General features: G+C 49.6%; 8 protein-coding genes across 8 annotated transcripts; 5 read left to right on the forward strand and 3 right to left on the reverse strand.

Moving 5' to 3' along the window:
- Nucleotides 1–1,093: 1,093 nt before the first annotated feature.
- CTRU02_209293 (ABC a-pheromone efflux pump) lies at nucleotides 1,094–5,299 on the forward strand (the record flags this gene model as incomplete). Its single annotated transcript, XM_036726871.1, has 3 exons — nucleotides 1,094–1,488; nucleotides 1,548–2,208; nucleotides 2,258–5,299. The coding sequence occupies 3 exons, from the start codon at nucleotides 1,094–1,096 to the stop codon at nucleotides 5,297–5,299; spliced, it is 4,098 nt and encodes a 1,365-aa protein (XP_036581580.1).
- A 785-nt stretch (nucleotides 5,300–6,084) lies between these two features.
- CTRU02_209294 (uncharacterized protein) lies at nucleotides 6,085–6,816 on the forward strand (the record flags this gene model as incomplete). The annotated part of the gene is made up of 2 exons (XM_036726870.2): nucleotides 6,085–6,238; nucleotides 6,299–6,816. 2 exons carry the CDS (start codon nucleotides 6,085–6,087, stop codon nucleotides 6,814–6,816), a joined length of 672 nt encoding a protein of 223 aa, XP_036581579.2.
- Nucleotides 6,817–8,366: 1,550 nt separating this feature from the next.
- Nucleotides 8,367–10,391, forward strand: CTRU02_209295 (MFS multidrug transporter; the record flags this gene model as incomplete). The annotated part of the gene is made up of 4 exons (XM_036726869.1): nucleotides 8,367–9,020; nucleotides 9,072–9,173; nucleotides 9,237–10,310; nucleotides 10,371–10,391. 4 exons carry the CDS (start codon nucleotides 8,367–8,369, stop codon nucleotides 10,389–10,391), a joined length of 1,851 nt encoding a protein of 616 aa, XP_036581578.1.
- Nucleotides 10,392–10,875: 484 nt separating this feature from the next.
- Nucleotides 10,876–12,112, reverse strand: CTRU02_209296 (F-box domain containing protein; the record flags this gene model as incomplete). Its single annotated transcript, XM_070205238.1, has 2 exons — nucleotides 10,876–11,320; nucleotides 11,364–12,112. The coding sequence occupies 2 exons, from the start codon at nucleotides 12,110–12,112 to the stop codon at nucleotides 10,876–10,878; spliced, it is 1,194 nt and encodes a 397-aa protein (XP_070060886.1).
- A 1,096-nt stretch (nucleotides 12,113–13,208) lies between these two features.
- CTRU02_209297 (F-box domain-containing protein) lies at nucleotides 13,209–15,061 on the reverse strand (the record flags this gene model as incomplete). The annotated part of the gene is made up of 3 exons (XM_036726867.1): nucleotides 13,209–13,330; nucleotides 13,401–14,729; nucleotides 14,797–15,061. 3 exons carry the CDS (start codon nucleotides 15,059–15,061, stop codon nucleotides 13,209–13,211), a joined length of 1,716 nt encoding a protein of 571 aa, XP_036581576.1.
- Nucleotides 15,062–17,359: 2,298 nt separating this feature from the next.
- Nucleotides 17,360–17,990, forward strand: CTRU02_209298 (cupin domain-containing protein; the record flags this gene model as incomplete). The annotated part of the gene is made up of 3 exons (XM_070205239.1): nucleotides 17,360–17,531; nucleotides 17,615–17,668; nucleotides 17,758–17,990. 3 exons carry the CDS (start codon nucleotides 17,360–17,362, stop codon nucleotides 17,988–17,990), a joined length of 459 nt encoding a protein of 152 aa, XP_070060887.1.
- A 148-nt stretch (nucleotides 17,991–18,138) lies between these two features.
- On the reverse strand, nucleotides 18,139–19,782 carry CTRU02_209299 (alpha beta hydrolase fold family; the record flags this gene model as incomplete). Its single annotated transcript, XM_070205240.1, has 2 exons — nucleotides 18,139–18,455; nucleotides 18,477–19,782. The coding sequence occupies 2 exons, from the start codon at nucleotides 19,780–19,782 to the stop codon at nucleotides 18,139–18,141; spliced, it is 1,623 nt and encodes a 540-aa protein (XP_070060888.1).
- Nucleotides 19,783–20,992: 1,210 nt separating this feature from the next.
- Nucleotides 20,993–22,180, forward strand: CTRU02_209300 (uncharacterized protein; the record flags this gene model as incomplete). The annotated part of the gene is made up of 1 exon (XM_036726864.1): nucleotides 20,993–22,180. One exon carries the CDS (start codon nucleotides 20,993–20,995, stop codon nucleotides 22,178–22,180), a length of 1,188 nt encoding a protein of 395 aa, XP_036581573.1.
- Between the last annotated feature and the right edge of the window lie 1,752 nt (nucleotides 22,181–23,932).

Genomic DNA, 23,932 nt, shown 5'->3' on the forward strand with positions numbered 1-23,932 from the left:
CGAGACCTCCGCGAACCATACAACACTGGGATGATTTTCGCAACGGCCACCTTTCACAAATCCTTATCAAACTCGATTTCCGGTTTGGACGGGTACCATACAACCCTGATATTGAAGTTCAATCTTGCCATCGACTGCGAAGTTGGACATCATGTGGGGAATCGTAAGCTGGCCGATGAATGCACGGCGTAGTACCGGGGTCCGCAATCCCTCCGCCATCTCTAAAAAGTCCACCTCATATGTAGCGTATGACGAACGATAGATATACCGGGCCTCGTTTAGAAGCTTTGCTGTCTACGCTTGGCCGAGTTTCGCATCAAACGATAATCAGCATCACCTATTGCCACAGACGATACCATCCGCTACAAACAACATTAAAGACTTGTGTGACTGCGCAACAAAGAATGCTTCCAGCGGAATCTTTTCGGGTCAATCGATTTTGAACGCATTTGGGCCAAGACCTACAGCTCAATAGGTCATAGGCAAAACACGAAACAAAGACTGGTTTGATCATATTCATTTGCGGTTGTCCTATGCCATGTTGCTATATCCCTCCCTTGTTTTTGAATATCAGATTAAGGATCAAGGCAGCTATTGATGTGGTCTCAGATCAAAGGAATTGCATTGGATGATGAAAGCTACCTCGTTGACGTATATTAAAAAAGCACTGAAGTTGCAAACACAACACATCAACCTTTAGGGCCATTTTTCATATTAGAATCTGGTTATCAGTGAAGACCATTGTTGACATCCTTTGACTATACTACACCCGCCCTCGGCAGTGATGTGATTGCACTGATGACGTGCAACAGCGTCGCAAACTTCTGACTACAAAGAAAATAGATGCCTCAATAATTGTGCATGTCAGCTTTGGCCATCTACGTCAAGGGTCTTCGTTCTCTCAGTGGGGAGCAATTCTGCATGTGTCTCGATTTTGATTTGTTTCTACTTATAAGCTAGTAGCTTCTAATCTCAAAGCAAGGAAAGACTCTTGACTTTGACTGTTTTGTGTGCCAGCCGAAGTCCAGCCCCCGGACATTCTAATCGGAGGCTAGTAAATTATTAAGAATCGAGAGAGCGAATTACACGGAAAATGGCAACCTGGAAACACCTCTTCGCTTTTACAGAGCGTGAGCATTGGAGCACACTCTCTGCCGCTCTTGCTGCCGTTTGCGCCTGCGCGGCGGTACGAACCGCGTATGCAGTCACTCTGGGCCAGGTCTTTCAGGTTCTTACCAATTACGGCAAAGGTACTTTCGACTCCAAAGAGGCTCTTTCTCAAATATCAAAATGGTGTGTAATTATTTGCTTCCTCGGGTTTGGGGCAATGGTAGCCAACACTGCCCTCATGTCTTTTTGGCTTGTTTTTGGAGAGCTCCAAGCCAAGAGGGCACGAGAGATTGTGTTTAACAGTCTTCTTCGCTATAACATGGTTTGGTATGATGGCCAAGTTGATGGAACTGCCAGTCTCCTTTTCAGGATTAAAACGTGAATTCTCACCAATAACGTTTTTAAGCCGAGATCGACGTGTTACTGACTTTGCCCAGGCAAATCCATGAACTACAAACATCAACATCCCATATATTCGGCCTCTTAGCAGTCGATGTCGTCTCCTCTGCTGCATCTCTCATTTTGGCATTCTTTTTTTCCTGGAAACTAGCTCTTGTCTTGGTTTCCTCAGTTCCTTTGTCCGCTGTGATATTCTGCATCGTGAACCGAAAGATTGGGATCGCTATTGATAAACAGAAACACCATCTAGCCGAAGCATCAAAGCAAGTCAATGCCTCCGTCACCGGTATTGATTTGGTCAAGGTATATGACGGTGTTGCCCAAGAGATGCGACAATATCATCGTGCAATACAGGCCTCGAAGAAGCAGTACATGCAACAGGCCTGTTACAATGCGTTTTTAGTGGCCTACATGCAAAGTTGGACTTTAGTACTATTTTTTGCGGGCTTCTGGTTTGGTCTCTGGTTGGTCACCAAGGGATTGAGCGCAGCGCAAATCCTCACTACTTTCTACGCTACTTTGACTGCATTGCAAGGTCTCTCGAACATCATCCCTCAATGGCTGGTTCTACTTAAGGGCATGTCTGCTGGTCAATATCTGTCTCAAATGACAGAAAGCTCTCGAAATCTAGCATCAAAAGAGACGGAGAACGGTCTCCTCAAACCACGTTATTGTTTAGGCGAAATACAAGTCAAGGATGTACGAGAAAAGCCCTTTTAGTCTACGAGTGTTCAACTAACATTTACAGATTAGTTTTGCTTATCCAGCAAATGCGCAAAAGCAAGTACTTACAAAAGCCTCGTTTCATTTCCCTGCCGGCAAGACTTGCTTTATAGTAGGCAAGAGCGGCTCGGGGAAGAGTACATTAGGTGACCTTCTGGTCAACTTTTATGAACCTTCGTCTGGGCAGATTCTTGTTGACGGACAGCCAGTAGAAGATTTGGACAAGATATGGCTTAGAAAGAATGTGACATTAGTCCAGCAAGCCAGCGTTGTTTTCCACGGCACATTTCTCGAAAATATCACCCTTGGCCATGTCTCTCCTACACATGTATCCATGGACGATGCGAGAAGAGCCTGTGACATGGCTCTCTTGCAGTCTACAGTGGCATCTTTACCCATGGGGATGGCCACTGTCATTGATTCAGTTGGGAGTGGGCTTAGTGGTGGGCAGAAACAGTGCCTTGCACTCGCAAGGGCAAGGTTACGGGACCCTCCGATTCTCATACTCGATGAGGTCACAAGTGGCTTGGATCAAACAAGCAAGCATTTGATAATGGAGGCAGTTCGCACCTGGCGGCAGGGTAAAACAACGCTCATCATTACTCATGACATATCTCAGGTAGAAAAGGAAGATTACGTCTACGTCTTGGAAGACAGCCGTATTGTACAGGAAGGCACCTGTGGAAACATATCGGAGGACTCAGACGGTGCTTTTGTGCATCTTTCTTTGGCTCATGATGAAGCTGCACTGGACAAGGGCACCCTTGGTACAGTAACCAGTGATGCTGGCTACAATGCAAGCGAGCTAGACGCTTATTTTATGCGTCATGAAGTCACAAGAGGACTCTCTCAAAGAAGCTTTCACCATATGCATTTGGAGAAAGGAGCTGCCTCCCTATGGCCTAGTTTAACTGAGACGAGCTCAGCATCCACCAGCAGACGGGATTCAAGTATAGCCTGTCGAGATTCACGTGTTAGGTGCAGTAAAATGATTCTTCCGCCAACAGGTCCCAACGAGCTAGAATGGAAGGTCAACACGAAAACAGACTGGCAATCCAAGATACCCACAACCTCTTGTCGCTCATTCATGGAAATGATTCAAATTTCTGGACAAGCTGTGCGAGTATCAAGAGGAATATCTGAGCGTATGAAAAATGTTCCGAACTATTCTCCAGCTGCCAGTCCTGAGAATCAAAGAGAGTGTGGAAGAACATATGGCAAACAAAAAGCAGGAGCTGTTAAGGACGAGACACAAGAAGTTGAGAACATCCCCCTCGGTGCCATATTTCGAACTGTCTGGCCGCATCTATCTGCAAGAAGCCGGGTCAAGCTGATTGCGGGTGTAATTTCCTGTGTAATAGCTGCTGGTTGTAATCCTGTCTTCTCCTATTGCTTCGCTCGACTCCTCGCTCAATTCTGGGAGGCTGGAGATCGACAAGCCGCCAGTCAAAAGTGGTCAACTTACATGATCGGAGTTGCCGTCGTAATCGGAGTCAGCATGTACCTTCAACGGTTTTTCATGGAGGCTGTAGGTCAAGCCTGGGTCGACTCTCTCCGCCTAGAAGGAAAGAAGCGGGTTCTCCTGCAGCCGAAATCATGGTTCGATAGGCCTGAGAACTCATCCAGTCATATTAATGAGTGCCTCGACGGCGATGCAGAAAGAATGAGAAGTCTAGTCTCCCGCTTCATCCCCATCAACATAATGTTGGCTGTGATAATCGGTGCCTCGACAACCTGGGCTTTGACAATATCTTGGAGGTTGACACTGGTTGCAATTTCTACAACACCAATCATTTTGGGTACGATCAAGTTGCTAGCCAATATAAATGACAAATGGGAGTGGGCTTGCAGTCAGGAAGCAAACAAAACTGCATCGCTTATGCGAGATGTTTTAATCAACATCCGAGTAACTAAAGCTTTCACGTTGGAAGGCTACTTGAGCCAACGTCACGGCGTGTCAGTCAAGTCGACGTATGAACTCGGGCTGCAAAGGGCCTTGAGAACAGGACCACTTTTTGGTTTGAGCCAGTCAACAAGTTTTTTTGTCATCGCACTCGTCTTCTGGTATGGTAGCTACCTTACTACTAATCATGGCGAGATGTCACCAGGAAGCCTCCAACAAGTCGCTAATCTGCTTCTTTTCTGCGTTGGCCAGGCAAGCACATTAATTAGCATGATGCCACAAGCCTCGGTCTCGCAAACTGCGGCAACCAAGTTGCTGCGTTTAGCCAACACAGCACTAGCAGAGACGCCTCAGCCTGTCGAGACTCAAGGTCTCAGCTCGTTGTTTCCGATCATCATCCGTAACCTTGAATTTGCATTTCCGTCTCGTCCTACGCACCAAGTCTTGCACAATATCTCTTTCAGCATAGAAGCAGGAACATTCACAGCCATAGTTGGAGCTTCAGGGTGTGGCAAAAGTACTATCATCGCTCTCCTTCTGGGTTTATATGAACCATCTCAACGACCTTGGGCAGTTCGAGGCCAGGAGGCAGGCGTTACCTGCGCTGGAATCAACTTGCATCGTACCAAATGGTCACAGGTCTGCTCACTGATCTCCTTTGTACCGCAAACCCCATTTCTTTTTCCTACATCGATTGCGGAGAATATCGCTTATGGACTGCCGGATACATCTGTGTTGCGTCACCACGATAACTTGGAAAAAGCCGCTCGTGCTGCGGATGTTCACGACTTCATCATATCACTACCCCAAAGGTACAATACTATTGTTGGCGAGGGGGGCCAAACTCTTTCAGGAGGTCAGTCACAACGTATCTGCATAGCTAGGGCGCTGGCAAGGAGGCCACGACTGTTGGTAATGGATGAGCCGACAAGCGCACTCGACGGTCAGACGGCAGGCTTTGTCCGAGAGACGATTAGAAGAGTGCTGGAAGACCAGAAGGCTTGCGAGATGAGCGTGCTGGTCGTGACGCATGATAGGGAGATGATGCGTATGGCTAATCGTCTCGTCGTGGTAGAAGACGGCCGAGTTGTAGAAGAGGGCAGCTTCAAGACGTTGATCCTCGGGGGAAATGTGTTTCCCAAGCTCATCGAGGGAGTTCTCTAGATAGAAGTGACTGGTCCAGTGGAAAGTGCATATATTCTAAGCAATGACTGATAAGTCTTTATCGTGGATGACTGAGTCTTTTTTGGTTATTGAACCATGCAATAGACTGATTCTGGTCGTAGCTGTGTTAATAAGAACGCCAGAGGTAACAGTACTTGTTGCAACCCCTTTACAGCAAGATATGTGAACTGGTGTACAAAGCAAGGCGTAACACCTCCCCGCCCATCGTGACTAGTTGTTCTTCTGTTTGCACACCCCCCAGATGATGCTTCTTTGCTTACCTGCCCGAGTCACAGAGCCCCCCCATGCTAGGCACGCGTCTTGGTCAAAGACTGAAAGGCGAAAGTAAAAATATAATGGTTGCTTCGCATGCCTATCACATGACCGTCAAGGAAGTAGGCCTTATTCGACCAACCCATTCTCACGACTCGTCCCAGGATACTAGATTTAGAGTCAAGAGAAAATAAGTCACCTCACAGGCATCTTTCCCTCCAAACCAGAGGAGAAAAGTCCTCACTCAATCCCTTCTGCCTTCTTTCTTCACCCACTTTCCCTTCTGTTGGCAGTGTCAAGCTTCCAAGAGCCTGGCATTGCGGTCGGTCCTTTTCCATTCGAACGGGTTTTCCTTCTTTGGCTAAAGTTGAGCCATTGCTATACTCCCTTGGTAGGTCATATCTTGTTTTCCTCGGCTTACTTATCTTGCCTAACCCTCGGCGTGTCTTGCGATATTCAGGCAGGAATTGCGGAAATATTTCGTCGTCAGTCTCGCATACATAGCAGCCATCATGGAGCGACCAAATGAAGAAGAAGAGACTGGTCGTCTGCGTATTGTCTTTGTCACTCAGACTCGCGATGTTGACAACGCTGAGGCAACGTCAGCGAAGGTTGGCAAGTGGCATAGCGGCGGCACGATCGAGACTCGTATCCGAAAGACCTCTGGTGAGTATATGAATTGTGTCTCATATTCTCTTCAGTGACGTTACTTACAAGAGATGTTAGCCACTATGGCGGCCACAGAGATGACTACACCGAAGCCTAGCACCACGTCCACCCTTGAAGACATGACCACATTCTTCACCACAGAGGCAAAGGCTACGTCGACTGTAGCTTCTTCGAGCCAGTATAATAGTACCACTCGCTCAGAAACATCTGGTGCTCCCTCGCCTGACGGAAGCTACATTGTCATTAAGACCACTACACTCATCGCCGTCATAGGCGGTATTGTTGGTGGTTTCATTCTTTTATGCATCATCGTTGGCATGGTCAGTGCTTTCTTGCGCCGGAAGCAGGCTGAAGAGGAAGATTCCAATGATCTTGACGGAAGACAAGGCCAGAACACTCAGCTTCCCCAGTTTTCACCTATCTACGGCCAGTTCGCCCCCTCGCAAGATGATTCAAGTTTTCCATTCGACAACGATGGCAACCATCCTCGCTCTCAGGAGTGGCACCAGATGCGACGCATCGCTGCGCAGCTCCCTGCGGAGTCGTATGTCCAGCGTCTTCGGAATGCAAACTGAAAATGACTGCCTCGCTACCAAGCGCCGCTTTATGTTATGTTCTGATGAATAATGGTGATCTGGGCGATGAAAGGAGGGGACTGGAAATTACATCGGGGTACTCTTTTAACACCAGTTAGTGGAGTTGACGTCATCCCCGTCTAATTGTATGAGTACCTTGAGTAGCCCAAGCGTCAACAGCAGCCATCAGCGCATCCGATGCTTGGGAAGTGGATATAAGGTCTCAACTGCGCAGGGGACCAAAGCAAAGGACAGGGATTCGTTGCCAACAGTGGACAGTGATAGTTACGGGAATAAATGATGATTAATTCGTCTCATGCACTTAGAATTCCGTCTTCCTCATGATAAAGCCATACTCACTCGGAATTGATATTCTTTCCCCTCGTCCCGACCCTAGTTCATCTTGTTGCGTCTTGCCCAGGCCAATGGTTCAATATCACAATCACATCAGCAGCAAGTATTGCCGATAGCCGATCCGCGTACATGTCTCATTACCCATGTGCCGTCACTAAGGCTGCATGCCCAACCCGTCTAGGCGTTCGGGAATAACATGGGAACAAGACGAAAGCTCGTGTACATGCCGTTTTTTCCCCAGATGGGTAGGATAAAGTGCACCAAGCGGGGAAGTCGGACGGACGGACGATTCAGGTGCTCGCTAAAAGAGCTAGCTGACTTGCCCCAGATGACCCATGGCTCTTGGCAGCTTGGAGGAGGGGGGCTTTCCTAGCTGAATCCGATGGTTTCCATTCTTATAGTTTCGGCCTGGCCCTCTCCAGCCAGTGGCATCCTGATGTGAATGGGGTGTGTCTTGCATTTCAAGCATTAAACTAGGAGAGCGCGGCATTCGTGTGACAGAATTGGTATGGATAGCCCACCGGTGACCTACATCTTTCCAACAGACCCTACGGGAAAGCCCATGGTCCTCCTCTTACTACCTGCTAGCCCTTGTGTTTCCTAAGTCATCCCGTCTGGCATTTGCGGCCGGTTCAGTACGGTACTTACATCATGCCGAGATTTGTTTCGCCGAACTCGAGACTAAGATTCGCGGGGTATCTCTGCTAGGAATCATAGATCATTCTGACCCCCCTGCTGTTAGTATGCGCGTGCCAGGCACGGTGGGTAAACAAGAACTTGGAGGTATCTGTTGGCAGTGCTCCGTACGGTACGAGGGTAACGCCGGCTTTCCTCCCGCCTCGAGGTTCCGTGTGCCAAGCATCGAGCCTCCATTCTCCATTCCAATCAAACATCTAGGACCCTGACCGCTCAAAGACCAGGGCAGAGCACAGCCGAACGGGTCTCTTATTCCCGTTGATCTAGTCCGCATATCCGGTCCTATAATATAACGTCCTCCAGCGCCTACGATACTGGCTCCAGGATGTCACTTATTTCTCCTGACTCTGCGCTTTTTTTTTTGTTCAAGAAAAAAATCTTTTCGCCTTTGCGGTGGAGGCCATGGATTCTGGGGCTATCAAAATTTCGCCTGCAGATTCTTTCTGACTAGGTAGCCAACGCCTTTAGACTGTCGTTGTATCTACACCTCTATATCGACCATGTCGAAGTCAACAACACACGACATCGAAAAGACGCCGCGAGGCTCTGGGGTTGCAATGAATCTACCGTCACGTCCACCTAGCTCCTCTCAACTTGGCCCAGATACCCCTCGTCTTGACAGCCGCAGCCCCATTGTCTATCGTTATCTGACATTTGAAGCCATTATTCCTGAGCCCGCACTTTTCGAGTTGCCAGAGCCACAGTCGCTACCACCCGCACCGGATCTGACTCGTTTCACCTCTCCTCTAGAATGGCCGCATTCACGCAAGTATCTGCTGCTGGTGCTCTCGTGCATCGCCACATTCTTGACTGCCTACACCGCTGGGTCTTACTCGCCACCAGCGGCCATCATGGCCCATGACCTAGATTCAACCCGCCTGGCGATGCTCGCCGGCATCACCACCTTTTGTATAGGTTTCGCACTCTCGCCCATGGTTTTGGCACCTTTGTCGGAATTATACGGGAGGTATCCAGTTTTCGTCATATCGGGAGTTGTTTACGTCGTGTTTCAGGCCGTTTGCTCTGTGGCACCGAACCTCGCAGCCATGTTGATCGCCCGCTTCCTTGTCGGTGTCGGCGGCTCTGTTTTCAGTTCCGTCATAGGCGGCGTCATAGCAGACTTGTGGGAAAAGGAGCAAAGAAACACTCCTATGGTAATTACTGAAAGCTTACCGCAATGGGATAACAAATTAACACCTTCTCAGGCGATATTCAGCGGTGCCGTTCTGGCAGGGACCGGGGCAGGGCCGTTAGTTGCCTCTGTTATGGTAAAGCGCATGGGAGCCAATAACACGACAATGGCATGGGTAAGATTTTTCGATGCTTTCTATCTGGCGTACACATCCATGGTAACATCTTTCTTGTTTTAGAAATGGATCTTCTGGCACCAAGTCATTATTGACACTGTCCTTGTCATCGCGCTCGCCGTTCTTTTTAAGGAGAGCCGTGGTTCAGTCCTACTTTCGAGGAAAGCCAAAGCCATCAACAACTGGTATGAACAACTCGAGGCGGCTGGACACTACGGATTCTGGCTTCAGGACTCAACGAACAATGATGCCACGGATACATCCTCAGATACCGACACGCAACGATGCTCTTGCTCCGGACCTGAAAAAGCATCAGCAACATGCCGATCCAGTCCTCGTTGCTCCACCCAACTATCGCTGCAAAGACTGCGGTGGGTTGTAACGGAGGACGAGGAGAGAGCATCTCTAGTCACCATGATCTCGGTTTCAGTATCTAGACCGTTCCACCTACTGTTTACGGAGCCAGTGGTCTTCTTCTTCTCTATTTGGTGTGCATTTGCGTGGGCTGTCTTGTACTGCACCTTCGGAAGCATACCGCTTGCCTTTTCTAGGACGAGGAACATGGATATTGAGCAATCGGGCTACTTTTTCACGGCGATGATTGTTGGCTCTGTTGTAGCCACTATCGTTGGAGTGCTGCAAGACGAGTTATTGAAGCTGCCCCAGTGGCGTGCTGATGTTGCCCTCAAGCATCCGTCTCGGTTTTGGCTCTTTATGCGGCGGCGTTTTCCTGCCGAAGCCCCAGAGTCGCGTCTCTACTTTACTTGCGTTACGGCCACATTGTTGCCCGTTGGCCTATTCATATTTGGTTTCACGGCTCGCCGGGAGTACCATTGGACTGCACCCGCTTTCGGCATCGGATTCGCCACCTGGGGAATCTACTCAGTCTATTTGGCCACGTTCAACTACTTCGCCGATATCTACCATAAGTTCGCCTCCTCAGCGCTAGCAGCGCAGTCTTGCTGTCGTAACATACTGGGCGGTATCTTTCCCCTCGTCACGGGGGCATTATTCACCAATCTTGGCGAGGCTCGCGCGGGGGCTTTGCTCGGGGGCATCGCTACTGGATTAACCATCATACCATGGGCCCTCGTCATATTTGGTGAGAGAATCCGAGCCAAAAGCAAATTTGCCATTGTGAGTTGTTTCGCTCTCTGTTGTGTTAAAGATCAGTGAAACTAATAGTGGGCGACCAAGAATCTGGAGCCACAGAGGTGAGCATGGTTCTACACCAACGTTCGACGTAGCCGCGCTCAGCTCGTACCACACCTACCGACATCGCTGGGCGAATTCAAGGGTTGAAAGGTCAAAGTATGAAAGGGCGTGGTGAAACAACGCAAAACACCGATCTTCCTGACAGCTTTTCGTGAGCGATGGTCAGTTATGCATAAACAGGATAAATCATAGCAGTTACGCCAACTACATGACGACAGAATCGCCGGTGACGGCATCGTATATATAAATGAGCATATCTCAAAAGTGCTCTGGCTTTCAGCGGGACGGCTATTTGGGCCAGTACCGTGGTTGTTATTAATGAGCAAGCATACAATGCAAAATATAGATGTAGATATCAAGCATAATATATGAGATTCAGCATGCCCAAGAAACTCTAAGCATCATGGTCGAATGTATCTATAAATGCCTGTTGATTGATTATCTGTGTATATGTTCTATTGTTACTTGGCGGCCATTGTAATCTCATTTAGTCTACATCATCATCATTTGTCTCGGTCTCGTGTGAAGCAGGCCCCATTTGCTTTCTAGCCTCATCAAGGGCTTTGGTCTCGTCGTGGGCGTTGTGGTGGTCTTCGGAGGACGAAGGCAGGTCACCAGCCTTGGGCCCTTCCGCTCCGGCCTTGATCGAGCCGTCTTCATTGATGTCGGCTTGGTAATGGATGGTGAACAGAATGACAAGGTAGACCTGGTCGGTCGAGCGGTTCCGAAGAACGTATCTAAGCTGGTGTGAGCGCTTTGGCTCTCCTTCCCTGCGCAGAGTAAGAATGACATGAGAAAAGAACAAAGAAAATTCGGACACTCCCTTGGCGCCATGTTGCTGAATTTTGCTCCCGTAGTCAATAGCAAAGTGCCGGGCGGGACTGAGCGCGATGGACTGGACAGTGACGGGGGTAGACTCGCATATGAACACACTAAGGATTTCCGAACTGGAAGATAGGGAAGGAGAATGCTCACCGTAGGCCTTGTCCGTCCCAGTATTTCATAATGGCCAGCTGGAAGCCAGGCAGGCGGAGCGAGAGGTTCGAGAAGTCAAGGTACGGGTTGAAAAAGTCCATGCCGTAAGTCTTCCCGTATTCAAACAGCCACTGCTCCTTGCTGTCTTTCCTGAGCGCCCATTTCATGCGCTCCTTGGACGTGGTGGGTGCCCCGATCTTCTCTCTCATCTCCATACCGTCGTCGTCGCCTCCCTCTTCAAACCAGAGGCCACCTTTTTGCTCATCATAGGTACCAGCACCCGCATGGACTACATTAAAGGAACTCAAGGCTGGGCCGTAGAGATACGGGGTATCAGCGTACGCGTCGCCCTCTAGACCGGGGTCAATCCACCACTTGACGATGTTCATGGCCGTGTTGAAGCCGGGAGGCAGACGGTCTCTGATAGGATGATCAAAATCATTGCCGAACTGAAGGTCAGCGGCAGAAATGCCCTCCCCCGTGGCACCTTCAGGCTTCTTAGGTGTGAAGCGGAATGAAATGCTGTACTGGTCATTGTTGGTCGCATGTGGCTCGGTGGAAAAATAAGACGATGTCTCGGGCGACTGGCGGGGCAAACCAGCGTATTTCTGTATCCGCACATTGAGTTCAATGTCGGCCAATTCAGTGCTGATCTTGATGGGCTGTGGCTTGTTGACGGGTACTTCGACTTGTGAGTCTGCGTCGTAATTTGGGCCAGCTGTGACCCGCAGGATATACTTGTCAGTCATTGTGAGTTGAATGCCTTTCTTAAAAGGATTAAATGCAAATGAGTTTCAATATGTTCTTGGGCGTTCTTGAATCAGTCGGTCAAACAGTTGCTACTGATAGTTAGGAGCGGTGGTGGTCTTGATCCGAATTTGGACCTGGATGACGATGCAAGAGGTGCTAGAGTCGCAGAATGTGCTGTAAGGTTTCGAATTGTTAGCTTTGGTGACCAACACGCAATGATCGGTATGGGCGCTGTCGTCGGAAGACGTAGGCTGGCAGGGTAAAGTGATGATGATAAAGGATGAACCGATTTGTAACGTACTTCGAGTGTGGTTGCAATTGAGGTGAACAATGAAAAGGTAAGAGTGGGTGTCGTCTCAAGGTGTAGAGCCTTGGCAGAAGACCAAAGTTTTGAAACTGATCCTCAACCGTGTGTTTCGAGGTAGGAGAGACCTTTTAGGCTGAGGGAAGCTATGGCGCCTCAAAGGAATAAGGCTTAAAAAATGGGGGGGACAGGGAGCAATGACGTTGGTATGAGAGACTAAAATAATGCACTATACGAGCGTCAGAGCAGGAAGTGACAGTGATCTGCCTAGGTTACCTCACCCAGCTGGCTCAAAATTGCACGTGAAGAAGGTCTTTTGATTAAAGCGTCATAGAACCTCCAGAAAGCTTTAATCAAATCTGAATTGAGAATGATTGTTCCGGGACGAGGTGTCGGATGAAAACGGGGCACGATAAACAAGAAGAAAAATGGCGTGGAAAATTGAATTGACGAGTGCGGCGCCAATCGCCTCTCAACATGTGTTTAGCGGGGTGGCGGGGCTACAGTTGTCAAGCTCAGTTCGAGCATTAAAGAAGCAGGAATCTATCTAACCACGAGGGAGATCAAGTTGGGCGGAAATAATACACCACTGAAAGGAACTAGACATAAGATAGCATGCGTTTTCTTTAGATTCCTTCTTGCCATGTTCAATGTATACATTAGATTTCGTTAAGGCATCAATACTGCAATATCAATTGTGCGTGATCCATCATGAGTACCCTCTGCGCTGATTTGGTCAGTCTCGAATAAGCGAGTCCATTGCAGTAGTCAGAACATCGAGGTTCTCTCCGCTAAGGAGCTATGAACTCGTCAATATTCACTCGCTCAAAGAAACTGATATGGCCAAAAGTGACCCAGTACTGAGCAAGCCGGTTATGCGAAATAAGCATGAGCTGGGACTCGATGTATCTGTCTAAAAGACGCAGTGCGGTTAGCTTATGTAAAAAGTCAAGATTGGAAGGGCGTTTTCTTCTTCCACAAACCTTCCAGAAACCCAGTACCCGCCACATGCCCTTTGCTCCTTACAACCCGCGTGCCCTGAAATGGGGGTTCTTGGGCCAAACCAACGAAACCGGCGTCGCCCAGATCGTCCGCAACGAAAGTATACTCTCCTCGTGGCACATTCGGGTCCCCGGTAAGCTTGATCGCCTCAAGACGACCTCGGTGCACCCTCGCTTCTGTACGACGGTGTGCCCAGTCGTTGTCAGATTCATCGGCGCCGCGTACAAGGCCAAGTTCGTCATCAGAGACTTCTTCATCGTCTGGCTGATTGATCAACAAAAATTCGCAGCCATGCCCGCTGTAGTCCCCAACCCAGATACCGCGCCACGGTTTGAGCGGTGTGGGAGTGTACACGACAGGATCAAGTGTTGAATATGTCACCACTTCTTCGCCGATGTGTACGCCAGGTACACCTCGCCCCCCAATCGCCATGTTGGCATGAATCGCCCTTATCAGGCCAATAGGGCCCGCGCCCACCAACATACCTGGTCTTGGAGTGCCTGCCATCTCCATCCACTGCCGGATTCGGAACGCTTGATCCGATGCCTCGGCTCGCTGCGTTGGTAAATCGGTGGGTGAAAGACCAGCATCCAACCCCGAGGCGATACCGGCTACACGATGCCGGGCAGGTATGGCGGGAGGAGGCCACACGTTACCGTAAGGAAACGGTGTACCCATCTTTGAAGTAGCCGTTGCCGCATCCAGCGGCCGAGCCATTAGGAAGTTGCTAAACATAGCATCTGACCGATCATCAATTACCATGGGCACCTCTGCAGCAAACCGACTTCTCATAGCCTCGTAAAATGCAGATCCATCGTCGCGGTCACGTACGTGAAACTGAAGCACCGGTTTGTCGAGATGTAATTTGACACGAGGTTCAAATGCATGAATCATGACGCTAGTATCGGCAGGCCAGTGCTGGTATGTGGTGCGGTTGCTGATAGCCAAGAGCTGGTAACCTTCGATACAGCCCCTCCGCTGGTCATACCTCACAACGATCATCTTGCCCATAAGGTCTCGGTCGCAAAACCATATCTTGTATTTCGGCAAAAACCACCTCGGGTCATGTGCAGCGTACAGCTCGCGGTACGAGCTGCACGGGTATGGTGTCTCTAGCTTCGTTCCCGGTACGTTGACTTGGACTCTTTGATACCAGTGAACGTCGGATGTAGCATGCGCATGAAGACTGCGGCAAGTTTCGGATACGATTGCCAAGTCGCAAGGTGGCAGGTAAGCAAGAATCGTGTCTATGAGCTCGGATGGGAGTGAGAGGAGTCGGCAGCCATCGGTGGCAGGCGGCGAGTGCGCGTCTAGCACGGACAGGAAAAGTCAGACAACGTCACAAAAGCGGCATATTCGAGATGTCGAGCAACCAACCAGAAACTGTGCCGAGGTTGAAACCAGCGGGGAGAGGATAGTATTCGCCTTGAGATGATCCGATTGTTTTCCGGCGATCTGTTGCGTCGTCGCGCAAGCCCTCATCGGAGACATAGGGTAGAATATAGAGGTTTTCTTCAACCTCAGGGTCGATGCCGCCATAATTGCTGCTCGCATTGGAAGCAGTGTCATGAGCAGGTGCCGCTAATTCGGTGGTGGAGTTGGTCGGGGAAAGATTAGAAGCCATTTTGCCAAATTCTTCCATGTCTTTGCGCACGCAGAATGGAAATGGCAAGGGACCCCAAGTTGTAATGGCTGATCAGGGCCTAAGTTGTCGTGCGGCGACCAAGATAGAAAGAGGATTGGCAAGGCAGCTGCTACGTCTGGCGGTTGTGGGTAGATGCCGACATGCAAGATGGTCTTAGTAGATGTAATAAAACAGACGTCTCCTAATCAGTAAACTAAACTGTATCAAGCCATTCAGTCTACAGGGCGGCTGACGGTTGTTTTGAGGATAGGTGGCTTATGAAAACGAGCAAACCATGTAGGTTGGCATTGGGAAAGAATGATGCATAGAGGACGTGGAGTCGTCAGTGTTGGGGTCATGACTCCAGACTCGGGTCTCCACGTCTCCGACAAACCGGGGTGCGAGTGTGCAGTCAGTTCAACATGGACGTGTTTGGGCCAGAAGTTCCTTGTCGTTACTGTACTATGTAGTAAACCCCGGTTTCGGTATGCCAGGAGCTTGGTAAGGTATGCTGTAAGGTGTGCCGCCGTTGTCGGGGCGCGACTAATGCAGTGCCCGACGGATGGGATCTGGTATTCGGAAGAGGAAGGCTGTTCGGGGCGTTGCATGAAATGGATGCTGGGGTGGAGGATATGCATGCCGCTGCACTGTACATTAAGTAGGGTATGGCAGGCACGTTCCTTGTCGAGGGGCATCAAGCACGGGGCATCGGGAGCCGGAAGCAGATTGCGGGGAGCTGGTGGCTAGCGGTGGGAGTGAGCTTTCAGGTGTCTGTCTACCTTCGATGTGGGTGGTGGACAAAGTGAGCAGCCGTCCAATCACTACTACGTTGTACAGTACACCTTGAGAGCGCTCGCTTATCGGACGTATAGCCGATAGACGCAACAACGCCTAGCCTACGATAACGCCATCGATAAGCCCTGGTTTATCAGGGCGGAACAATCTACTTGGAGCAACACCATCAGCTGTTGGACGTGAATGAAGGCTGCCCAACTTTTGGATTCCACATCTTAGCCTCGACTAAATAGGATGTTATCTCGAGTCTGGGCCTGGGGGCATTCCTCTTATTCGTGCAGCTGCAGCCTATCAGTCCACCACCTCACGCTGGCCAAGCCGGCGCTTCTTGCGTTTTCCAGCCGACGCTGTTCAAAAGGACCTGGCCAAGACCTGTTGGATAGGAACCTTTGTGAGGAGCGAAGAAGGCGAGATAATTCGCTGGCACAAATGATACTTTTGGTCACATCATGACTCAAGGGGGGATTGCGGGCATCATCCGACGTTCCTTGCATTTAAGGATATGGAATAAATGGATATGACAGCACTATATTCAACATGACCCTCGTCTGCTTACCTTACTTACACACTTATGGTGATATTAATGGACGTCAAGGAACAGTTGCGAAACTGCCTACCCGATTAGGTAGGCACTCAACGCAGGGTGGTGGGGTCCCTGGGTGTTCTCCTTCCTCGTAGCACCTTCCTCGCCACATGGTAGGTACGCCTGGCAAAGTACCACGACAATTCGTTACAATTGCCTCAGATGCAATGAAGTAGGCGCCTCTCACAGCGTCACTCACCCATCATCGCAAACGTCGAAGCAAAATCATCTCATCTTTGCTTTTCTGTGTTCTATTCCTGCCTTACTTGAGCAACCTCGCCGACTGGATACAGCTGGCAGTTGTCGCGTGCTTCATACGACCGACCCATGCTCTTCAGCTCGCTTCAATCCCGCTTCTTGCCTTATTCATCTCCGAAACGATGCGCACCTGAACCATTCATTTTCGGCATCGACCTGGAGCATGGGCAGCATTGCCTCGTCTATACTATCTCTATAATCGAACACTGAAATCCGACGCATAGTCTACTCTGCTTCCATCAACCAAAGCGGCCACGCCCAATAGAAAAGCAAATCACACCGAGGCAAAGCAAGTAATCAAACCCCCTCGTCACATCGCGTCGGCCTTGCGTTACCACATATCACACTCACCAACCGCTCAGCTCAAAAGGCACCGACTATGATTTGGTCACTGGCATAGCCGTACTTGGGAACCCAGCCATTCGCTAGAGTCATTGCCGGAGTGCCCACTTCACCTTCCAACCCGTCCGACGTCTCCTTCCTACTTGGTGATAGCTTCCGTCCGCCGCTGGAGGGCTGTCCTGACCACCAACCCTGACCCGACCTCACTTGCCATCTACAGAGCACGCAAAGGCAAGCTAGCTAGGACCCTGCCAAACCCTCCCAGACCGCTTTCTATTATTCCAACAGTGAGCTGCTGCCGGGTCGTCGGACTCCCGCTTGGCTCCCTGCAGGTGACCATGTCCTCTTTGATCCCACTCATCAACGACTTGCTGCCTATGATCATTTCGTCCTCCTCGGTTCACATCACAAAAGCAAACACCCTCCATGGGCCCGATGCAAGTCCGGATCAGGGTCTCAATAAGGAGGCTGATGCCATAGTTGGCAAAAGCGATAAGCTCTGCGCCTCGGGTAAGTTAGCATGGCAGCTGCCTAGCAATACCAAACCCTTCTCTTCGCTTATAATGCTTTCCATGTGTAACTATTTAAAGCAGTTTTGACGCTCCAACCGCACGCTACATCCTCTGTACGTCATCACGGCGAGCAAGGTCAGGACCGGCCCCATCCTTCCCTTTTCTTTCGCACTCCCTACCTTACCATACTGCCACCTGCGGAAAGGTCTCTAATGTGTGCCAAGATACCATTGTTTACACAGTCTCCGGGATCGGAGTTTTACTTGTTAGCCCCGGCGCAGCGCAAGAAGCCAAGCGCCATGATATGGAGCCAGGAGACTTTGCCTTCATTCCGGCCTGGACGGAACACCAGCTGCTCAATGAGACGGACCAAAATACCGTGTGGGTCATCACGCGCAGCGGCTCGCAACCGGTGGTGGTAGGCTTGACGGATTGGGGAGGTGACCAAGCCAAGTAGTTTCTGATGCTGGATTGCGCTTTACAACTGGCTCATTATTTCATCGCTTTGTGTGGGACTCCGACCCTTCAGAGGCAAAACACGAGTAGCCAACGTAACCTTCCTTCTCTCTATGGATAGCTCTGCCGTACGCTATAGCCCTCGACTGTTATTCTTCGCAATATCCTTGCAAAACGTCCACAATCCGCCTTCTGTCACGTTTCGAGTCAAATACCTGTGCGTGGTCTGTTTGGGGAAACCATAGCACGTCGATGTCTAACCCAGATGAACGACAATTCCCTTTCACCGAACCAGGTATTCCGGCAACGTTACAACGGACCTGCTGACCCTCGGCCTGTTTCCATGCGGGGTCGCCTTTCTGTTCATCCTCGGCCAAATACCTCGCGACAGCGTGGCTGTCGACAATCAAATCCTGCCCCGATAAGCACACAGTGACTCTCCTCGTTTTGTTTTGTCCATCACTCGCTACAATACGAGTATCTTTCTGGGATTGCGATGCTACACAGCGCCCGACTAGCTCCTCGGCCCAGATGACATTCTCTCTCCAGAAGAAGTACCTACCGAGGCAATGGGCAACCCCGGGGTCTGTACTTGCAAAATACCACAGTTGCCATTCGTTCGCACGATTTGGCCGACGCCGTGTGAAGTTGTATGCTACGTCAGGAAGATGCAGCAGTATGCTCACGGGGTCGATGAGCACTACTCGTGGAATCCTTGCTTCCATCTCTGGACACTGTATGGCATGAGTTGTTAAGACTGACCCGTAAGAGTGGGACACAAGAACAAACTTGTCCCATGAATGCTTATCAAGAATCTCTGTGAACTGCTGGAGAAACGCCTCCTTACTCAACGGTGGCTTCGTGAGGCGACTCGAGATTGGTAAGATCTCGAGGACTATGACCCCGATTTGACCATGGCCATGTCTTTTGGCAGCGCTGATCTCAGAGAGGAAAGAAGTGTATGGCCAGAGGCCGATACCGATGCCATGGAAGAAAACAATTGGCAGGCAATCAGTCCGCTGATGTGAGCGATGCCAGTAGCTTAATTCCACCGAAGAGCGGCATTGGGCTGTCAGTTGCTGGATTCGGGGCGGGAAAACAGTAAAGATGTCCTTCTTGGGCTGAGAGTAGTATTGAAAGCCATTTAAAACCATAAGTATATGAGTTATGAAATCCACGATGGCCACAATAATGTACCACCAGAAGCTGCGATATCTGGTCTCAATCTTATCAAAGGTGAGTCGGAGGCTTTGAACTCGGCCACGGCCTGGTTTAAATGGCCGGCCTAGCAGCTGCTCAATGCGAGTGATGTATTCGTCGGCTTCCTTGTCAACTTCAGTGCTGTCTGGAATAGCATGCTCTGGCCCAGAAATGGAATCATCGCCCCGGTCAAAAAAGGCCCAAAGTATGAAATCTCGAACATTATCACGGTGTATGTCGGCTAGCTCTGCCCCAAGAAACCAACCACGAAGGTAGGATTCCGGGTTCGGAACTGTAGCCATGCATCGATCAAAGAGGGCTCGGCGTGCGACCGGTGACATTGGGGCCGGGTGTTTCGCTGCTTCGCCTAATCGAGTTGTGTATGGCAACCAGATTAACAAGGCATACGCCAGTTCAACGACCATAAAGGCGAAGAAACAACGAGCAGCTGCTACCCAGTGAGTTCCTCCTTGGCCAAACTTGGCACCGGCTAAGCAGGCAGCAAGAGACAAAATATATGGGATAATCGGATATTGTAGCAACAATATGCATACACGAATAAAGACATATTCATGAAGTGTGCGGCCGAGCATATTGACGTTTTGGTATAAAAGTGATGAAAAAGGAAGTACAGGATTGGGATCCTGTCTTGGCGAATATTTCTGCCTACAGGAAACAGTCAAAGTGAAATGTCGTTTTGCAATGAAGAAATTGGCATGAGAAATTGCCGGGGAGGTTTGAAGACCGCCTTTCGTCGTGGCTCTTAACCCCAGCATTAACTGCCCCGTGATTTGTTGAGGTTCAATTGGAGGATTGCTGTTGGGGGGAGGTCAAGCATGGCACGTGCCTGAAGTTTGGGATAGGCTTCCAACATAATGTCGCCACATTGAATCTAGCGTCAAGTTTCTTTGGATCGTCTACAACAACATATACCATTGAGCATCGATTTCCAGGATCTAGATGAGTAACTTTCACCCGCTCCTCGTGATTTTGAATGCTTTGCTCCCTCCTGCACCTCATTCCCACTTTCATTACTTCTCATTTGTTAGTTTTCTCTGCCTTACATTGAAGTAACTTTGGCCTATAATGATTGAATGTGGTGTCACTTCTCTATCCAGGTGGATACTGGCATGGTTTTCGGAGATGGCGGGCCCAATTGGTGTTTCCCGTTTCCTTACGGCCATACTTGACATCATTCAAAAAGGGTTGTTGAAACTCCGTATCGTGTTCAGATTGGCTTGAGGCTTGGTTTCTCTTCATATAACAAGTTACGCTGCCACTTAACCTCATACTCTAATATCGGGGTGTATTCGCCCCTTCTATTCAGCCGGCGCAGATCCTAACTCAGTGTAGGTCGAAGTATATTACCCGGTCCCCAAATAGCATTGTGGTTTTCTCCAGAGCCGGAATCCCATTCTCGGCTGTCGTCTAGATATTAAAAATACAGTTGTCCCTCAGCAGCCGGCGGGGAAGTTTACGGCATTTGATTTAAGTTACTGCCAGGAGTTTTTCCCAATGGCCAGATAGTTGGCTTTGGCCAAGACTGCATGCATAGCCGCCGGCAGTTGAGAGGCTTAGACAAATTTGACTTCTATTACCCAAACTACTGAATTATGTTTGGAGGAATGTTCTTGATGCGTTGGCTACCCATATTCTTCCGTTGCTCCGGGTCATCTGGCGACAACTCTTAGAAGATAAAACGTATCCCATGGCGTGGCTGATTTGAACGGAATTGATCTCGTTAGAACTCATCTTATTTTACCGCCAGCAATCAATAAAGCAGTTTCTGTAACTCTCATTATAATGTTGCTACGTCTGGCAATCACTCTGCTCACGGGCTCCGCCCTAGCGCTGCCTGCCGCAGACCTGTTCGAGCGACAGGCAGACTGTAGCAAGGTCAAGACCCAAATACCAGCTGTCAATGATGCAAAGCTGCCAGACCCCTTTACTTTCGCCGATGGCTCCAAGGTTACGACTAAGAATGACTGGGCCTGCCGAGCGACTGAAATCCAGAACGCCTTTCAACAATACGAACTTGGAGACTTCCCGCCGCCGCCAAACAAAGTTGAAGCCTCGCTTTCAGGCAGCAACTTGAACGTTCGGGTTACCGTTGGCAGCGCAAGCATCAGCCTAAGCGCCGCCATCCGCAAACCGTCCGGAAATGGCCCCTTCCCAGCGATCATTGGCATTGGCGGTGCGAGCATCCCTATCCCAAACAATGTGGCTCAGATTACCTTCAACAACGACCAATTTGCTGCGCAAAACGGACAGGGAAGTCGTGGCCAAGGGCTCTTCTACACCCTGTTCGGCAACCAGCACAGCGCTGGAGCGTTGACCGCTTGGGCGTGGGGAGTTGGTCGTGTCATTGATGGTCTCGAACAGCTTGGCTCAGCGCAGACGGGTATAGACACAAAGCGCCTTGGTGTGACCGGCTGTTCCCGCAACGGCAAGGGCGCCTTCGTTGTAGGCGCCCTGGAGAAGCGAATTGCATTGACAATCCCCCAGGAATCCGGCTCTGGAGGTGCGGCCTGCTGGCGGATCTCTGACAGCGAGAAGAGTAAGGGCAAGAACATTCAGACCTCCGGCCAGATCATCGGCGAGAACGTCTGGTTTTCTCCCAGATTCAACTCGTGGGCCACTAAATCATCCCAAATCCCCGAGGATCATCATTTGCTAGCAGGCCTGGTAGCACCAAGAGGTCTGTATGTGGCGGAAAACGACATCGACTGGCTAGGTCCCGTTTCCACTACTGGCTGCATGAAGGCCGGAAGGCTCATTTACCAAGCCCTTGGTGTCCCTGAAAACATGGGCTTCTCTCTTGTCGGTGGGCACAACCACTGTCAGTTCCCCAGCAATCAGAACTCGGAGCTTACGCAGTACATCAACTACTTCCTGCTTAACTCAGGAACGAAACCCTCAATTATTGAACGCAGCACCGCCAATGTCAATGTTCGGGATTATGCCACGTGGACAGCCCCTACTCTCTCTTAGTTCTGCTAAATATGCATAGCTCCAAGTACATATAGCCGGACCAGAAAAGAGCTCAACCAAAGGCACATGAAAAAACGCCAGCCTGGAAGAAAATAGACATACATATTTGGGATTTTGTATCAGATAGCATCAGATCCAAAACCAAATGCGAGTACTTCCCTGGAACAAATTGTTTGATAAGTGAAATTGTCACCCTTGATTTCTGGAGATTGTGGTTTCTTTGCGCTACGATACTGGCAAGGAGTTAGCAAACAGGAATCTCAGGTCGTAAAGAGCGGGACTGATTGTGAATGCCGAGAAGACTTTCCGTAGCAACCTGGACCAACTGAGGCTAATGATGTAGTTACATAAGCTAGAGCACCACCGTGGCTCCCAATAGGTTCACGGGTACCCGTGCGTGTAAAATTTCACGGGTACCCGTGGAAATGACTAAGCAACCTGCCCACGTCAATGAACGCGTCTTGTGTCATACACCTTTCACGCGTTATTTGCATCCAGCACTTCAGTCATATATTCTTAAAAATGGAAATAGCTCTCAAAGACTCAATACTCACATTCCCAGACGACAGTCTCCCCCCTGAAAGCGATCATAAATCTCGCGATGAGCTTTTTATGTCAATCAACAACTAGGCGGCGACAAAGGGATACGTATTCACTACCGGGAGATCAACAAAGGAGAAAAGCGGACGACAGACGATTACATATTCATGCGATAGGTCGTGTCATCCGCCAAGCACATCAATAGCGCGGCAAAGGCAAACTACTAGTAGGGGGACTGGTTGTCAATTTTCCGTCCTTGCTAAGGAATCTTTGGATAAGAGCATATGGAGCTTGAGACACCGGCCCGATAAGCGTTTTTCTTCTCATAATCATCCCCCAAGCCAACATCCGTCTGCTCACCTAACGCATCGCAAGCTATCTGAGGAGGATCAAGCCAAGGTAGCCGGTCTTTCAAACGCTGGCGTCGCACCTAGGGACATCAGAACATATATACGACAAACGACAGACTCTATAGCAACCTAGCAGGATATCTATAATCATATTGCAGCCGCTAAACGAGATGTTCGTGAAGGGCAGACCTCGATCTATACACTTGCTAATCAACTTGATAAGGAAGGCTTCTGGAGTCGCATGCAGTTTGTACTAGATGGCCGAGTTACGGCTGTCTTGTTCGCTCATCCAGATTCCTTAGCCCTTCTCCAAGCCTACCCAGACATCATGTTACTAGACTATACCTATAAGACTAATAAGTATGGTATGCCACTTCTTGATATAGTTAGCGTCGATGCTTGCTAACGGTCGTTCTGTATTGCGTTTGCATTTCTTAGCGGCGAGGCAGAAGATGACTATACCTAGGCTTTGGAGCGGGTCAAATCCTTGTATAGTCAGTGCAACGCTAGCCTACCTGCGGTTATCCTTACAGATCGCTGCTTAGCATGCATTAACGCTGTTGCAACCATCTTCCCCTCTTCTACATCTTTGCTTTGCCTCTGGCATGCGAACAAGGCCGTTCTTCAACATTGTAATCCAGCTTTTGACTCTACTAAGCCAAAGACAGTCAACAATCCTACAGCGCTCAAACCTTCAACTCAGAGCTAGGAAGAATTCTATAACTCCTGGCATTCGATCATCAGCTCGCCATCTGAGGTGGTTTTTGAGGAGCGCGTTTCCCAGTTTGAGGAACGCTATCTTCTAGACTATCTCGAAGAAGTCGGCTATGTTACGTCCGTTTAGTTAAAACCATACAAAGAG

Source organism: Colletotrichum truncatum (genome assembly GCF_014235925.2).
Source record: "Colletotrichum truncatum strain CMES1059 chromosome Unknown Contig_0006, whole genome shotgun sequence".
In the NCBI taxonomy this organism is placed as follows: domain Eukaryota; kingdom Fungi; phylum Ascomycota; class Sordariomycetes; order Glomerellales; family Glomerellaceae; genus Colletotrichum; species Colletotrichum truncatum.